Below are 19,715 nucleotides of genomic sequence, written 5' to 3' on the forward strand. Positions count from 1 at the left end.
AGCTTCCAGATTTAGAAACTAGAGAAAGGAGAACAAATGAAACCCAAAATAAGCAAAAGAAAGGGAATAATAAAGATCAGAGCAGAAATAAATGAAATTGAAAAGAGAATAGCAGTAAGGAAGATCAACAGTAGAGAGAATATAAGTAAAATTGAGAAACCTCAGACCAGACTGTTCAAGGAGAAAAAAAATAGCAAAGACATAAATGATAAATATAAAGAAGAAGTGAAGTGATATCACTAAGATCCCACAGATATTAAAAGGATAAGGGAATCTTATGAAAATAAATATGAAAAATTAGATTAAATGGACACATTCCCTGAAAGACAACACAAACTACCAAAGCTCACTCAAGAAGAAACAGATAACATAAATATTCCTATATCTATTAAATGAATTTTATTTGGGGGTGGTGGGTACATGGTCTGGGAATCAAACCAGGGTCTCCCTTGTGGAAGGTGGACATTCTACCACTGAACCACCCATGCACCTCCCTATATCTATACAATAATTTTAATTTTTGTTTAGAAACCTTTACAATATGATGGGGGATGGGGTGAGTGTGACTATAAAGGGGGTAGCACAAGTGAGATGTGTACTGGAACAGTTTGGTCTTTTGATTATGGTAGTGGTTACATAATCTATACATGTAATAAAATTGCATAGAAACACATACATAAAAGCACATTAATGAATGCTGTAAAACTGATGAAATTTGAATATGCTCAATGTATTGTACTAATGTCAGCCTCCTGGTTTTAATATTGCCCTATACAAGGTGTTACTATTGGGAGAAACTGGGTTAAGAATACATTAGACTTCATCATATATTTTTTTTACAATCTCCTGTGAATCTATAATTATTTCAATATAAAAATTAAACAAACAAGCAAACAAAAAAAAAACCTACAACATCAACAGCAAAATTTTCTCACTAAGAAAACTATAGGCCCAGATAGCTTCTCTGGAGAATTCTGTCTAACACTTAAGGAAGAAATAATAACAATTCCACACACGCTCTTCTCGAAATTTGAAGAAGAGAGAATATTTCCCAACTAGTTCTCTGAGGCCAGCGTTACTCTGATACCAAATCAGACAAAAGCTTAAGAAAATAAAAGTATAGATTATTTTCCCTCATGAATACAGATGCAAAAATTCTAAACAAAATTTTTCACTTTAAGCCAACAATATATAAAAAAGATATTTCATGGTGAAGTTTTCTCCAATAATACAAGATTGGCTTAAACTTTAAAAATCTATCAATGTAATTCATCATATTAAAATACTAAAAAAAAATATCTCAGAAGACTCAAAAGAATACTTTTAACATATAGCATCCATTCCTGGGTTATAAAAAAAAAACTAAGACTAGAAGGGAACTTCCTCAAGATGCCAAAGGGGATTTACAAAAACCTACAGATATTATCATACTCAGTGGTGAAAGATTGAATGCTTTTCCCCTAAGATCCAGAAACAAGGCAATGTCTGTTCTCACTTCTTCTATTTCAGCATTTCACTGAAGATTCTAGCCAGTACAATTAGAAAAAAGAAAGAGAGAGAGGAAAGAGAAGAAGGGGGGGAGGGAGGAAGGAAGGAAGGAAAGGAAGGGAAGAAAGAAAGAAGGGAAGAAAGAAAGAAAGAAAAGGCATTTGTATGGAAAGGAAGAAAAAAGTTTGTCTTTATTCACAAGTGACAGGATTCTGTACGTAGAAAATCTTAGGGAAGCCACAAAAAATCTAGAACTAACCCAGTTCCACAAGGTCACAATATGTAAGATCACTATACAAAGAAATTGTATTTCTATATATTAACAATGAACAATCTGAAAAGGGAATTAAGGAAACATTCCTTTCATAATCACATCCAAAATTTCTTAAGACATTGAACAAAAGAAGTGGAAGACTTGTACACTAAAAACTGCCACACATTGCTGAGGGAAAATAAAGATGTAAATAGACTGACATTCCATGTTCATGGATTGAAAGCTTCAATATTGTTACAATGTTAGTTCTCCCCCAATTGATCTATAGATTCAACACAATCCCAATCAAAATCCCAGAAAACTTTGTGGTAGAAATTGACAAGCGATTGTAAACGTCATATGGAAATACAGAATACCTGAAACAATTTTGTAAAAGAACAAAGTTGGCAGACTTACCCTTCTCAATTTTCAAACCTACTATAAAGGTACACTAATCAAGATGGTTTGGTACTGATATACATGTAGACATGCAGATCAATGAAATGGAATTGAAGGTACAGAATTAAACCCTTATATTTATTGTCAGTTGATTTTTTTACAGAGATGCGTAGGGAATTCAATGGGAAAAGATAACCTTTCTATTCAACAAATAGTTCTGTAAAAATTAAATATCGACATACAAACAGATGAATTTAGAACCTTACCTCACACCATACACAAAATTAACTAAAAATATGTCATAGATTTTATTGTAAAGCCTAAAACTATAGAACTTCCAAAAGAAAAATAGGGGAAAAACTTTGTCATCTTGGATTAGTCAGAGATTTTTTTAGATACAACACAAAAGCATGATACATAAAAGAAAGAAAAATGATGAATTCAACTTCACAAAAAATTTAGAAGTTCTGCTCTTTGAAAGGCACTGTTTAGAGAATGAAAAGACAAGCCACAGACTGGTAGAAATTATTTGCAAATCAGGTAGCTGATAAAGGATTTGTATCCAGAGTATATAAGAACTTTAGAAACACACAACACTATAAAAATTGGTGAAAAATTTTGAAGAGATTTCACCAGAGAAGATGTACAAATAGCCAGTAAGCATATAAAAAGATGCTCAACATCACTAGACATTAGGGAAATGCAAATTAAAACCACAATGAGATACAACCACACATCAATTAGAAGGGCTAAAATGAATTCAAAAGTATGATACATAAAAGAAAAAAATATATATTAAATGCTGATGAGGTGTCAAGGAGCTGGAATTCTCTCACACTGCTGGTGGGAATGTAATATGGTACAACTACTTTGGAAAACAGTTTAGCAGTTCTTTAAATGTTTAAATATTTACCCAAGAAAAATAAAAGCATATTTCCATACAAAGACTAGTAAAAAATGTTCATAGAGGTTTTATTTGTAATAGCCAAGAATGGAAAACAATCTAAACATCCCCCAAACAAATGTAAAATCAAATTGTGGTTTATCCATAAAGTGGAACGCAACTTAACTATAAAATTGAATGAACTATTGATACCGGCAATGAAAAATAATTATACTGAGTGAAAAAAGCCAGGTAAAGAATATACTCTATGATTTCATATATATATAAATTATAGTAAATATAAACTAGTCACTAGTGACAGAAAGTAGATCAGCTGTTCCCTGAATAAGGGGCAACAGAATGGCATGGGTAGTATAGGTTATAAATGGGCTCAAGTAAAAACTTTTGAGGATGATTGTTATGTTCATTATCTAAATTATGGTGATAGTTTTATGGGTATATACATATGTCAAAGCCTATCCATCTGTACACTTTAAAGATGTTCCAATTATTGTATATCGATACAATTCCTTAATAAAGCCATTTTACAAAATGGGGTAATAAAAGAAGTACCTAGAGATTAATAGAAACTTGAAAGGCAAATTTTTAAAAATAGAACATACAAACAAGCAAAACTAAACTGTAGTGTTCAGAGGTAAAACTTGGATGATAAAACTCCAAAGAAAATCAAGATTGTGATTACCATAAAATTCATGAGAATGGTTTAAGGAAGAGGGAATTGGCTATGATTGGAACCAAGGATATGAAAGGTTCTGGGGTGACTGGCAAGCTTTTGTTTTTGGCCTGGATGGTAGTTACAGGAATATTCTCCTTATAAAAATTCATTATATTATATATTTTAATGTTAAGTTTTCTATATCTCTGTCAATTTTATAATTAAAAAGGCTTAGAAATATGTGAATGTTATGTTCTTGATGCTTTTAAATGACTATGTCTTAGAAAGACCCGTTCTGTAAATAGGGTCAAGCCATTGATGATCTAGCTAACATATTTCTCACTGTACAGTTTATAAGTTATTTTGAGGTGCTTTTAGATAATAACTTATGAATGAGCAGTCTAAATAAGAAATTTAAATTATAATATTAATCTTTCCTTATATATTAAACTTTTGAATGTTGTTTCAAAATCCTCATCATATAAGATCAAGGCAAATATTTATTTTTATTTTAGAATTTCCATTTGGTTCTTTTTGATGGTTTCTATTTCTGTGCTGAGATTTCCCATCTTTTCATTAATTAGAGAAGATTTTCCTTTATATCTTTAAGTGGTGTTCTAATTGCTCCTACAAAAATCCTTGTCTGCTAATTTCTTTATCTTTGTTGTTTCAGAGTCAGCCCCCATTAACTGTCTTTTCTCTTGAGAATGAATCACATTTTTTTGTTTTATCATATGTTGAGTACATTTTAATTGTATTCCATTGTGAATGTATTGTTGCAGAAACTTCTGAATTTTGTTCTAGTCCTCCAAAGAATGTTGTTGCCAGTGGTGTAGTGATTTAAGTAGGTAATTAACTTGGTCGACCTCAAACTGCCAACCCTATTTCCAGGGTAATAGTTCAAATCTCAGTTCAGTTCTTTTATCTTTAAGTAAGCTGCTTGGAATATGTCCTGTGTGTGTGTAGATCAGCGATCAGCCAGAGTTTTGGTCAGAGATTAAATGTAGTACTCTCTTGGGTTCTCTCCTATACAGGATTCCCCCTTCTACTTTTCAGTAGCTAGATCCTTAGCCCAGAAAGATTGTAAGTTTTCTACCAGTTTTCTTTGAGAATTTCAAACTGGGCCTTGCCCGCAGGCTTAAAATCATAAATAAATTAAAAATTAAAAGAAAAACCCTGACCCAGTGCCATCCCTAATTCCAAGTGTTAGTTCCTTTCTTGACTCTGCCTGATTTTGGTCATTTTCCAGTACCTTCATAGCTATTTGGTTTTTGTTTTTTTATGTTGTCTGGAGTTTAGACTTTTAATCTAAGGGTAGATCAGTCTGATAGAGCTTACTTGGCCATTACAAAAGTAGACTGAATATTTATTTTCTTTAAAGAAGTAATAATATAAAGGAGCTAGGAAATTCTATAGATGAATAAAATAATGATGTAGAAAAAAATCTTATGCTTTAACTTTTGAAATAATATATTTGAATCTCTTTTATAATATTTTAGGAGTAAATCTAATGAAGCTGATGACTGCCAAAGAGAACTTAGAAAATTGAAGTTTGAATCCATTATTTCTGAGTCACGGTATACATTACAAAATTTTAAAATTATTTTAATAGTTGAATTTGAAACCATATTTTAAATATTTTATTTTAGATGTACCTAACTTTGCTTACTGTATTGTTTGCATATATAACACTTAATTTGAGTTGATAATGTCTTGCAGCTGTTCATTGATTTTGCCTTGTGTTTAGATAGTAATATTTTAGCACCACAGAACTCTCCATTTTTGACATCTTCTGGCTTTTAAATTTAAAGTTTTAATTGATAATTTCAAATGGCATTTTCATCTATCTTTGAGAAACATAAAATTACAGTATCTTTGAGAAACATTAATTATAGATAATGCACATGTGTGGGATTTCTTTTATTTTTTAGGAACACTAGACTGCTTAAAGAAAAAGAAGAATCTTTAATGGCTTGTCAACAAATGTTCAAAACTTTACAGGAAAAACTGACTGCAAAAGAAAGGGAAGAAGAAAACATAAAAAGCAGAATTAACCTTGCAGAAAATGAATTAGAAATAACCAAAACTCTTCTCAATCAGACAAAGGAAGAGGTTGTAACAGTGAAAAAGGAAAGGTGCAGTCATAAATAATTTCTTCCAAAACTGTTTTATGTTTAAGTCAATATTCTATATATTTTTGAAATAACAAGGTCCTACATATTGTAATACAGTGGGATCAGAGGATTAAAGATGTGCTTCACCTGGAAGGTGATCACATTCCACCACCTCATCTTTCAGGTGATTAAACTGAAGCCCAAAGAAGTTAAATGACTTGCTTAAAGTCACACAGCTAATTAGTGGCAGAAGTAGGGATAGAACCCACATTGTATTTGGTTTTAGAATTGCATTAAAACGAATCAAATAAGACTGGATGGGTATGGTACTTGTACTACAGAATTTCACTTGGGCCAATGATTAGTGACATTCTATCATTTCCCAACAAGAAAACCTATTTCTATACCACTTCTGTATCTTAAAAGCTCCCACTTTTTGTCTTGCCTCCTTTTTGTGAACACAGTTTATTGGGGTCCTGCCATGAGCAAAGATAACTTCATAAGTGGTATGGAGGTTACAAAGAAGCATATTGGTACAGCCTTCCAAGATATTTTTGTTTGGTAAATTTGCCTTTAAATTGACCTTATCTGTAATTCATATCTCAACCCTGCTTTATTTTTGTTTTCATTTGCCTAATGTGGCTTTGCTCATTATTTCTGAGCTCTTTTGTTTTAAATTCATATGTGATATATAGCATGAATATTGGGTTTTTGTTTTGTTAATGTTTTTAAAATCATGCTGTCTTTAATAGAAGAGATTATCCCATTTACATTTATTGATATAATTATTATAGTCCAAAAGAAAACATGTTCATAAGAGTAAGAACTTTTGTCTTTATTATTCTCTGTGCATAGAAGATTTTATTTTCATATATTTATTTTTGTTCTTCCTTCCTTTGATTTTCATCTTTTAGCTTAATTTTCACATCATTCCTTTCACGTTATGAGTATTTCACTACTTGATAATTGGAAGATTTATAATCTGTTCTTAGTTCTTTCTTATAAGGTCAGCTATTTGCTGAAGAAGCATCTGGGGGCGGGGGCTGGGGAATGGGTAGCAGGCAGCTTGGAATTAGATTCTTTCTCACCAACACATTGCCCTTGAAATTGTATCTGTCTCTACTTCAGGCTAGCAGGATGTCTCTCTAGTTCACATGGAAACAAGGTTGGGATGATTTTAGAATCTTATGTCTTAGAAAGGGCACCATGAAATAAAATGTGAAAAGTCTCTGTTTAGAACTTTGGTTATCTGAGAAATTCACTTATAATCTAGATCTCTCATTTCCAATGATGCCAGATTAACTAGGCTTAACTGTTTACCCCAATGAATGCTATTTCTTTCATAGTTGTCATTGAGAAAGTTCTACCTTTATCTCGGTGTTTCTGGAACTCTTCTCTGAGGACTTACTTAAGTGCACATTTTTTAGAATACTCTTAGTATGATTACTCTTTGACCTTTAGGAATGGATTGGATTTTTGAAACAATCTCAAATACATCCGGTGAAAGTTAAGTTCAGTGACAATGATGAGAAATCAATCTGGAAAATATCATGTGGGAGAAAAAAATAAAATAGAATGTTTTCTTTGTTCTGAGCTTACTAAACTATCTCTGGTGGCAATTTAAGGAAGGGAATTTTGTAAATGTTTTGAGGATTGGCACAATCATTACCACAAATGTAGAACTTCCTTAGGGTATTGCTTTTAAAGAACATGCCCACTTGGATATATGTTTTGCTATGATTTTTTTAAATGTAATATGAATATAATTATAACTTTTGCTGTAAGAATTGTTTGAGAAGGACCATTTCTACAGGCTTTCAGAAAATAAAGACATCAGTGAACTACTTCTTCCTCTTCTTATTGTCTTCTTTTCTTTTCTTGTGTTTTTTGCCCTTTTTCCTTCTTTGTTATCTATGTTTCAATCTATCCAGAAGCAGATATTATAATACTTAGTCATTTGATGGAACTAAATTTACTGGCATGAAATCTGACACATAATAAAAAATAAAAATGGGTCCACACAAAAGGCTAATTTCAGATTTTATTCTCCTTGTCCTCTACTGTATCCCAGGAACCTGGTACATGTACCCACTCAGAAATATTCATTGAGTGAATAAATGAATGACGTTCTTTGGTTAATCCAGTCAGGCAATAATTATTTGTTGAGCATTTACTATATGCCAAGTACTGTGCACTCTGGAGATACAATGGAGGATCTAAGATAGTCCCTGTCCTCATGGAGCTTACATCTACTGGGAGAGACAAACAGTAAATAAAAGTAGAGAACTAAATAGAATAATTGTAGTTTACAGCAATGGGTAGAGTACTCATGAAAGTGATTTCCAAGGTCATATGTAAAGAAAGACAAGTAGAAGTTCCCATGCCAAGAGACAGTGAAGAGCTTTCCAAGTAAAGAATGAACTTGATAAATTCCAGGAAATGACAGGAGGGCAGTGTGGCTGGAGGCATAGGAAATGTGAATGAGGTAGGCATGGACTAGTCACGCAGGGTTTTGCAGGCCTTTCAGAGTTTGAGTATTATTTTCAGAGCAATGAGAAGATACCATTTGTTCAGTTTGCTTGCTGCCGGAATGCAATATACCAGAAATGGAATGGCTTTTAAAAAGGGAAATTTAGTAAATTGCTAGTTTACATTTCTAAGGCCGAGAAAATGTCCCAGTTAAAACAAGTCTATAGAAATGTCCAATCTAAGGTATACAGGGAAAGATACCTTAGTTCAAGAAGGCCGATGAAGTTCAGGGTTTCTCTCTCAAGTGAGTAAGCACATGGCAAACACAGTCAGAGTTTCTCTCTCATCTGGAAAGGCACATGGTGAACACGGCCAGGGTTCCTCTCTCATCTGGAAGGACACATGGCGAACATGGCGTCATCTGCTTGTTTCTTCTCTCCCGGTTTCCAGTTCCATGAAGCTCCCCACGAAGCATTTTCCTTCTTCATCTCCAAAGGTCACTGGCTTGTGGATTCTCTGCTTTGTGGTGCTGCAGCCTTCTCTGCTCTCTCCGAATCTCCTTCATTCTCCAAAATGTCTCCTCTTTTATAAAACTCCAGAAACTTATCAAGACCCACCCAAATGGGTAGAGACATGTTGTCAGCTAATTCAGCTTAACAACCACTCCTGATTAAATCACATCTCCAGGGAGATGATTTGATTAGTTTCAAGCATACAGTTTTGAATAGGGATTATTCTGCCTTAATGAAATGGAATTTTGATTAAAACATGGCTTTTCTAGGGGACGTACATTCTTTCAAACCAGCACACCATTGAAGGAATTTATGCAGAGGAGTAACACTGTGGAAAGAGCATTCTGGCTGCTGGGTGGAAAAGGTATTGGCAATAGACAGTGGAGCCAAGTCAGGTCATTTACTGTTTTGGTATCAAAGGATTTTATTTGTAGTTAAATCTAAGAGATGTGAGAAAAATTTAAATCTCCAGCTCCCAGTCCCTCCCAGTTTCTATTGGGTTAAGTATCTCTGCCAAATGGACGGTAGCAAAATAGCCAACGCTTACTCTGTCATGAGCCAAATGGAATATATTAAATCCGGGTTAAAAATGGCCTTTGAGGGGCTTTTAACATTACTGTGCAAACCTTCCTTGAAACTTTCTTCCTTTAACTTCAGGGGCAAACTTGTTATCCAGCCCCTTTCCTGTCTCTGTTTTGGTTCTTCCCCCATCTCTCCTGCAATCACCTTCCAGCAGACGTTCCTTAAAGTCCCGGGATGAATTTTGCTTTCCTCTCTCCACCTTCTTTCTCTTCAACAATTGACCCTGTCTCTCAACTGAGCAAATCTGTTGAAGCTTTGATTTGAAGCGCCAATGGAACCTCTAATTAGAGGATCCTTAAGTAGATGGAAGTGTTAGTGTCTTCCCCATAAGAGAATGGAGCTCAAGAAAACTTGAGATTCTGCTTTAGTAGATCTGGTGAGTGCCCAGAAAAATGTGCAACTTCATTTACAGACTAGTTTCAGAAAAGGAGAAAAAGAAGATGTAGAATGCCATCACTGGCTCTAGGAAAAGATTGACAGAACTTCTGAATTTGGAGGATGAAGAGAAGTTAGTGACTAGGAAATAATTCATACATTACTATAAATGTATTTCAACATTCTATGTGGTTTTCTCCCCGCCCCACCCCCAGCTGAAGAAACTGTTGAAGGGAAAAAAGGCTTCACTGAAAGGAAGAGAAGAAGGTCTTTGGGGTCATGGGATGCTGGGGTAGAGAAGGTCTGGTCAGCTTGGTTCTATACACACACACCACACACACGCACACACACATTGGAGCTCGCGAGGAGGCCCTTTGTGGATGGGGAGGAATGCAGCAAGGCACAGGCAGTAGAGCCAGAGAAAAGTGTGGCTATTTTTAAAATTTTGTGTAATGAGAGACCTCTCATGCTCTCTGTGGCCAAGTCTAGACTTCTGCCCAGAACTGTTAAAGCACAGCATCACTTTGGGCATATTGTGGATTAAGTAGAGTTCTTAATCCTTGGGGGCCTAATCCCATTTTTGTGGAAAAAAACATTTCTTTAGTAAAATGTGTTCTAAAATCTCTATAACCAACTCACAAGTATATTTCATAAGACATATGTATTTAAACTTGGAGACTGTTGACATATAATACTCTAGAGAAATTCATTTATGTACTAACATGTGGCTATAACCATGCTGCAGGAACACACAGCTGTTTATAACAGGCACCCAAACCCTGTGCTTTCCCAAGAACATGTTATCCCAATCTTGGTAGATACCAAAACAAATATAGAAAAAGACTCACTTTAATGTAGTTGCCCATAACGTGTCAGTAATAGTGAAAAGGTTGTTAAAGGAAAAACTTAAATGTAATCAAAGTTAAGGTGCAAGTTGCTTACATGTAAAATATTCTATGAAATAAATAATATTTATCTGTATCATTTATTTGCCTATCATAATGAAGTTTAATTGCTCCCTTGTCCCCCTTGTGAGTATCTTTTAGGCCAATAGAAAGGGTAATCCTCTACTCCCAACGTTAACTTCTCTTTCTATTCCCTGGTCCTCTTCTCTCCTCTCTCATCTTTTCTTTCTTTCTTTTTTTTTTCTTTTAATGAAAAGTGATTAGCCCTTGCCCCAGAAAAATACACACAAAATCTAGCAAATTCAGGAGGTTCATAGAATTTCCTGTTTTCCCTTGTATGACACGACCCCATTGTTAAGTAAATAAGCCTGCTTTCCTATTCTCTTTCCCGCTCTTCCTCTCCCTCATCCTCCTTTCATCCTATCAGACACTCTCACACAAAATCCACAGATCTCTCAGAGGGAACCCTCTGCGAGAGTCAGTGGGCATTATCTTGTCCTCATAGTACCCTATGCCAGATGCTTTTTACCGTGGGTGGTGCTCAGTGGAAAGGGTGAAGGGCCTGAAAACCAGCCCAGATTCTCCTCTTCTGGCCATCTGCCACAGAAGAAGGACTTGGTTTTCTTGCATAAAATGTGCCACCCTGTCTTATCAAGCCCTGTATCCATAGATCTGCCCCCACCCAGACGGAGCACATTTTATAATTCACCAAGCCAGAGGGGAAGTCATTTTCAAATGTGCACAAAGGCACTGACTAGCAGAGCTGTGACCCTCACCTGTGTGAAGCAGGTGTCACTATGTACATTTTACAGATGAGGAAATTGAACTTATGCAAGGCTAAATTCCTCCCTCAGAGTCACATAATTGGCAAAAACAGAAATCAAGCTCTGTTGTGTCTGGCCTTATAACCCAAATTCCCTCCCCTAGAATTTGCACAATTCCCTCAGTTTTTGTCTTGAAGGGCTTTTTTCAACTATTCTCAGTCTGACTTTTCTGTCTCAACTATGTTGTAATACAAAGTCTTCAGGGAACTCAGAGCTCTGAAGAAAGCAAAATAGCCCAGAGTGCCCCTTTTATGTCCCCTCTCCCTTCCCTACTTTATCCCACCCTCTCCACTCTCTCAGGATTCTTCCATTCCTTCCTCAAATATGAGACGATGACTTCTGTCCTCTGCATCTCCAGTGCCTAGGCAAAATCAAATTGAAAACAGAATAAAAACATTTCACAACCACATTCTAAAAGAAGAAAACCTACTGTTTAGTTATTTGGATGAGGCTTGCCATCTTTTTCTTAAAGCCTAGAAGCAATGAAAAGTGTAGAATAAAAAAGGATTTGGAAGCAATGTTTCAAGGGTTCTGTTATCTTGTGACAGTGGGGTTTAGGCAAACATAGATTCAAATTCCAACTTGGCCACTTCAAGGCCCATTTTCTTTCTCTGTGAAAAGGGCATATTTAATAATAACTATCTTCTGAAGATTAAAAGCACCTACTAGTGTTGTGCCAGTAGGTTGTAGGCGCTCAAAAAGTATGTTTCCTCTCTTGCACCTTCTTTTAGGCTTCTAACCCCTTAAAGCATCATGTCTTCATAATTTTTATGCCCTACATTGACCATGTAAATATTCGGTAAATATCTGCTGAATTCAGTATTATCTACTTATAGTTGTAAAGATTTAATCCTCGGAGTGATTCAATTTTGATGCTATCCTATTACTTTAAAGCATTACAAATGAAGTTTCTAAGTAATATTCTAAAATAATAATTCTTATCTGATTTTTCCCCAAGACTGACCTCTTTCTCTGTTTTACTATCCATCAACAGCTCTCAGAATAAGAAGCTTGCCAAATTTCTTATGCTATCACAGACTTACTGCTGTTAAGGGAGATTGGAGTTGTGGCAAAATCAAAATTATCTCTTTGATTGACAATGTGAAGACATCTCTAAAAGAACAACTTGTGAAACAGAATTTAGAGCTGTTGTTTTGGCATTATGGTTTGACATTTGTTTGCAGTTCAGTCTAAGTTCAATTAAGAGAATCTCAATTTTTTGCTTACATATAAGAATTAGGTTCTTATATACCTTTTGGTCCAAGAATTTAAAAGTTAATGTTTTAGAAATGAATTTTCTTAATTGTGGTAGATACAAATTTGCCTATTGTGTCATCTCCAAAGTATATTATTTTAAAAAATATCCAGTGAAATTGCAAGGTAGAATACCACAGATAGCCACACCTCCCTGTCACATACAAAAAGTGAGTGATTTATCATTCAAAGTCTTTATTTCATCTAAAAATGAGGGAATTGCATTAACTGGTTCCCAAGGAATGGCAAGAAACACCCAGGTTTGTTTTGTTTTGTTTTTAACCATTGTATCCTTGAGACTAAAACAGTACCTGCCATATAGTAGGCACTCAATAAATATTTGTTAGCTGTATGGATGGGAATGAATTAATCCCAATCAAACAACTGATCATAGGACTTAATACCGGGAGGCTCCCTTGTTATTCTCTCAGGCCCAGAGAGCTTCTAAATTGCAAAAAAAAAAAAAAAAAAAAACCAGAGTTGGGAATATAATTCAAAACTCCAAGATTCTGGGGGTACTCTTTTTATTAGATTCTTAGAAAAATCCAAATTTCAGACATAAATCTGTGTTGCTTCCTGTAATTCTAAAGCATCTATAGCTCTAGGACTGGTTCTAAAGAGAAAGTTAAATATCTATATGATCAAAATGGCTGCACTCTTTCAGCTTTTTATAATATGGTAAATGATGGAATATGTCTCTAACACTTAATGGTTTATTTTTCATAATTTCTTTAGATTTCTAGCAAAAAGTCCAATTAGAGTCCAAGTTAGTCCTTTATAGTTTCTTTCAACATAACAATCCTTTTTCTTTACCAGTGTCTTTAAATGATTATACTTTAGTTTGTAATCCTGAATAATTTGTGAGCCCTTCCATGGTGTACTAGTGTACTATATGATGTTTTTATTTTAAGAATACTAATTATCTTTTTCACACTTATAATCATCTCTGTATACATATCTCACTGCCCATTCCATTTTAATCAAGGATGATAAGTGCTTGTTAAATTGTATGTAATTATTCTTTCTTGCCTTGTCCCCATTAAAGAGTTGTACTGACTAATTCTTAAAGTAAAAAACAGGGGCTCAGCAGGGGATCAAAGAAGTACAAAAGTACTTCTCAATTTTGTCACCTTAATATCAAGCAAAATTATCATCCCAAATGCAAATTCATAATTTTTATAACAGTTCACTCAAGCCACCATATACTTTGTGAAAATGTTATAAAAGAACTCCATAATTCTTTGAAAATTCAGGGTTTATTTTATTAACATGTTTTAACACTGGAATACCATATTTTGACTACCGTGATCTACTAAATTTCCACAATTTTTGCTCTAAAAGGGTAGATATAATGGTACTTTGTTCTAGAAAGCATAGTAGAAAAAGGTAGAAAAAATCTGTCCCCAGAGAAACTGAAATTCTAGTATCTCAAATATTCAGTACCATCTATGTTATAGTAAAGGTAGCTCCTAAAATACTTCATAGGCACCCATTTGGAAATGCTTATTGGAATTTTCTAATCAGTAAGACCTCTTTTCAAACAGGAAACCTAGCTTAATAAATAAAGTAGATCAGATTGCTAGATCTATTTTACTTCTGATAGGCACATGGCCAGCCATGTCCATTTGATGCTCCCGATTTTCAAAAAACAAAGAAATTACTACTTTATTTTCATTGAATGCTGCTCCTTGTCTTGATCAAGTTTACTTTTAAAATATTCTAATATTGTACAAGAAGCAGTATAATATCACTTGAAATGAGACCATGGTGTTAGTTTCCTCTTGCTGCTGTAACAAATTACCACAAACTTAATGGTTTAAAACAACAAAATTTTGTTCTCTTAACATCTGGAGGTTGAAATCCAAATTAATCTTAAAGGATGGAAACCAAGGAGTCAGCAGGGTTTGTTCCTTCTGGAGACTCCAAAGGAGAATCAGTTCCTTGCCCTTTCTAGGTTTAAAGACTGCTGTCATTCCCTGGTTCTCGGCCCCATGAATTCTATCTCTGCTTTCTTTGTCATATCACCTTCCCACAACATCAATCTTCTTGCCTTTTTCTTATAGGGAGGACTTACACAAATAACCTAGGGCAATTTCCTCATTGCAAGACCCTTAACTAATCACATCTTCAAAGTACCTTTTACCGTATAAATTCATCTTTTAAGAGATTATGAGTTTGAGGTCATGGACATCTTAGGGGGCCATTATTCAGACAACTACGACATTGATAAGTTTAGTATTACTTACTACAAACCCCACAGAAACCACTAAAATAAAAAAAAACAATTATAGCTAATAAACCAACAAAGGAGATAAAGTTGAATCATAAAACATACAAAATCTAAAAGAATTCAGAAAAAAAAACAGGAACAAAGAACGGGACAAACAGGAAACAGCAAGGTAATAGATTTAAACCTAGCCATATCAATAATTACATTAATTATAAATGATCTAAACACTCCAATTAAAAAGTAGAGATCATCAGATTGTTTTAAAAAGTAAAATTCAGCTATATGCTGCCTATAAGAAATGTACTTTAAATGTAAAGATACAAATAGGTTAAAAGTTAATGAATGGGAAAAGACATACCACGGTAACACCAATAATAAGGGTGCTGGAATGGCTATATTATAGCAGATTATATTTCAGAACAAAGAATAATACCAGGGATAATTAAATTCATTACCTAATGATAAAAGGTGTCAATTCACCAGAAGGTCAGAACAATCCCACGTTTTTATGCATCTCATAACAGAGCTTAAAAATACATGAAGCAAGGGTGCATGGATAGTTCAGTGGTAGAATGCTCACCTTCCATGCAGGAGATCCAGATTCAATTCCCAGACCATGCAGCCCCCCCCCCCAAAAAAAAGAAAGAAAAAAAATACAGTGAAGAGCATAAGAGAAGGAATAAGTGAAGTTAAAATGAAATTTTATGTTTCTTATTCTTACTTGATATAACAGATAGCAGTGTATGCAAAATACTAATTGTACAATCTATTGGGTAATTATAGTTTATGGATACATGAAATAAATGAAGTTAGTGTTATAAGAAGATAGGAGGGAGAAATCAGGAATATTTTGTTATAAGATATATACACTACATATGAAGCAGTTATTTGCAAATTGTGTTATTTGAAAATGGACTTAGATTAGTTGTAAGTGTGAATACATAGTGAAGCAAAAAGTGATAAAACTGAAGGAAGATTTAGACAAATCCACAATTATAGTCAAAGATTTCAATAGGCCTTCCTCAATAATTGACAAAATAAGTAGACAGAAAAATCAGTTAGTTATGGAAGACTTGAACTATATAATCAGTCAACTTAATTGCCATTTATAGAACATTTCTCCCAACAGCAGCAGAACACACATTCTTTTCTATAGTACACAGAATATTCACCAAGATAGATAATATAATTGGGCCATGAAGCAAAACTAAAAAAATTTTAAAGGATTTAAATCACACAAAGTATGTTCCCTGATTTCAGTGTAATTAACTTAGAAACCAATAATAAATGTATCTGGAAAATCCCCAAATGTTTATAAACTGCAAAATAATTCTAAATGATATATGGGACAAGGAAGATATCAAAAGGAAAAATATATTTTGAACTAAATGAAAATGTGTAAAAATTTATGACATTTCATTAAAGCAAAAGGTAGAAAAATTTATAGCACTAAATACCTATATAAGAAAAGAAAAAAAGTCTCAGCTTCCCCCTTAAGAAACTAGTAAAAAAGAGCAATTGAAACCCAAAATTAGCAAAGAAAGGTGGATAATAAAGATAATAAATACCAGAGCAGAAATTAATAAAGGTATAGGATACAGAAAACCAATGGAGAAAATCAGTGAGGCATAAATCCATTTCTTTGAAGAAATGAATAAAATTAATGATCCTCATCAGGCTGATCAAAAGAAAAGAGAGAGAGAAGACACAATCGCCAATATCAGAAATGAGAGCTATGATATCACAGATTCTTTAGCTATTAAAATGATAGTAGGGGAACATTAGGAACTCTGATGAAATGGACACATTTTTTTGAAAACGTAAGCTACCAAAGCTCACTCAAGAAAAAATAGACAACCTGAATTTATCTGTTAAAGAAATTGCACTGTTAGTTTAAAATCTTTGATGAAAAATTCCAATCGCAGAAGGTCTTGCTGTGAATTTTTCCAGACATTTAAGGAAGAAATAATACTAATTCTACTGAAACTCATCCAGAGAGAACAGCAGAGCATAGTCCCAGCTTATTCTATGGTGTTATTATCCTAAACACCAAAACCTGACAATGACATTATAAGGGAACTATAGACCAAAATCCCTCATGAATACAGATGTGAAAATTATAACCAAAATTTTAACAGGATGAATCCAGCAACATAAAAAAGGATAGTAAATCAAGAATGAGTAGAATTTACCCCAGGAATGAACGGGTGATGTAACATTTTTTAAAATTAATCAGTTATTTACCATATTAACAAACTATAAAAGGAAAACTACGTGACTATGGTTCAACAGAAGCAAAGGGTTTGACAATATACAACACCCATTCCTTATATTAAGAATTCTCAGCAAACTAAGAATAAAAGTGAACTTTCTCAAACTGATAAAGGGCATCTACAGAAACCTACAGATAACATCAGACTTAATGGTGAGCGACTAAATGTATTACCTTTAAGATTGGAAACAAGAAAAGGATATCCACTGTCACCGCTTCTATTCAACATTGTGCTGAATGTTCTAACAATACACAAAAATCAAGAAAGTAAAATAAAAGGAATTAGATTGGAAAGGAAGACACAAAATTGTCTTTATTCACAAATAACATGTTTGCTAGCATGGAAAATCCTATGAAACCTACAAAAGGAGTTATAAGAATTAATAAGTCAATTTAGCAAGGTTTTAGGGCACAAGATCAATATACAAAAGTAAATATGATTTCTAAATATTTGCAAAGAAAAATTGAAATTAAAAAGCATTATTAACAAAACATGAAATATTAGGGCTATATCTGATAAAAGATGTTCAAGACCTTTACAATAAAATGGCAAAACATTGCTGAGAGAAATTAAAGGAGAGCTCAGTAAATGGAGAGGTATATAATACTCATGGAAGAAAAAACTCAATATTGGTAAAACAGCAAGTATTCCCAAATTTACTTAGAGATTCAGTGCAATCCCAATCAAAATCCAAGCAGATATTTTTGGTAGAAATTAAGAAAGCTAATTCTGAAATGCAAAGGGTCTAGAATACCCAAAACAACTTTGAAATAACTGAATAATCAAAAGACCAAAGTAACTACCTGACCTTCAGACTTATTTTAAAACTGTAAATAAACAAGACAGTGTAATATTCAAATCCAAATAGGCAAGTAGATCAATGGAACCGATTATAGCATCTAGAAATAGACCCACAGATCTATAGCCAAGGGAGTTTTTGGCAGAGGTGCCAAGTATATACAAATAGGGGAAGAATAGTCTCATCATCAAATGGTGTAAGAAAACTGAACATCCATATGCAAAATAATGAAACTGAAGCTCTACCTCACATCATATACAAAAGTTAATTCAAAATACAGTCATACCTTGAGGATTTATTGTGGATTTGGTTCCAGCCCACCACAATAAAGTAAATATCAAAATAAAGTCATTCACATAAATTTTTTCATTTCACCGTACATATAAAATTGTTTATACTATACTGTAGTCTATAAGTGTGCAATAGCATTATGTCTAAAAAAATTGTACATACCTTAATTAAAATGTGACCCAGAGGAACAAAGCGAGCATATGCTATTGGACAACTGGCACCAATAGACTTGCTTGACACAGGTTTGCCACAAATTTTCAGTTTGTATAAAACACATTATCTGGACAGTGCAATAAAGTGAAGTACAATAAAACAAGGTATGTTTTATGTTCTAAAATCATAAAACTTTTAGAAGATAGCATAGGGGCAAATCTCCACAACCTTGGATTTGGCAATGGATTCTTAGATTTAGCACCAAAGGCATGACCAACAAAAGAATGATAGATAAATTTGACCTCATCAAAATGAATAATTATTGTTCTTCAAAGAAAATTAGCAAGAAAGTGAAAAGACAACCTACAGAATGGGAGAAAATAGTTGCAAGTCATATATCTTATAATGGTGTAATATCCAGAATATATAAAGAACTGCTACAACTCAACACAAAAGGACTAGCAACCCAATTGAAAAAACAGACAAAGGATTTGAACAGATATTTTCACCCCCAAAAAATATATACAGATGGTCAGGAATCAGTTGAAAAGATGTTCAACATCATTAGCCATTAGAAAAAAAGTAAATCAAACTTACAATGGGATACCACTTCACACCCACAAGTAAAACTTTGATTTTAAGATAGAAAATAAGTGTTGGAGAGGATACAGAGAAATTGGAACTCTCATTTAGTGTTGGTGGGAATGTAAAATGGTGCAGTCACTATGAAAAGCAGTATAGCAGTCCCTCAAAAGATTAAATATAGAATTGCCATATGATCTGGCAGCTCTACTCCTAGGACGCTAAAAACTCAATTTTAGAGTACAGGCCTTGAATGTCTTTTTCAGATATATCTCTAATATTTCATGTTTTTTAAATATTTTTGTTAATAATGCTTTTTAATTTCAATTTTGAAATTAAACAGATACTTATACACCAATGTTCATTGCAGTATTATTCACAATAACCTAAAAGTGGAAGTAACCCACTTGTCAATCAACAGATGAATAGATAAACAAAATATGGTACATACACACAATAGGATATTATTTGCTATAGAAATGAATGAAATTCTGAGACATGCTACAACGTGGATGAACCTTGAAAACCTTTTGCTGAGTGAACTAAACAAAGCAATTAAGAGCAAATATTGTATGTTTCCACTTATATAAAATACATAGAAATAGCAAATTTGTAGAGAAAGTAGATCAGAGGGTATCAGGGACTGAGATAAG

General features: G+C 33.7%; 1 protein-coding gene across 13 annotated transcripts in view; it reads left to right on the forward strand.

The window, feature by feature from the left end:
* Positions 1–19,715, forward strand: part of LEKR1 (leucine, glutamate and lysine rich 1) — a 281,731-nt gene that overhangs the window by 193,358 nt on the left and 68,658 nt on the right. For 12 of the 13 annotated variants that reach the window (XM_077160861.1, XM_077160863.1, XM_077160873.1 and 9 more), the window contains 2 exons: positions 5,199–5,276; positions 5,631–5,834. The exons of the other annotated variant lie outside the window; for it this stretch is intronic. In XM_077160861.1, coding sequence (XP_077016976.1) covers positions 5,199–5,276; positions 5,631–5,834 — 282 coding nt within the window. The remainder of the gene's footprint in view (positions 1–5,198; positions 5,277–5,630; positions 5,835–19,715) is intronic. 13 annotated transcript variants of the gene reach the window in all.

This window comes from Tamandua tetradactyla, chromosome 5 (genome assembly GCF_023851605.1).
Source record: "Tamandua tetradactyla isolate mTamTet1 chromosome 5, mTamTet1.pri, whole genome shotgun sequence".
Taxonomy (NCBI): Eukaryota; Metazoa; Chordata; class Mammalia; order Pilosa; family Myrmecophagidae; genus Tamandua; species Tamandua tetradactyla.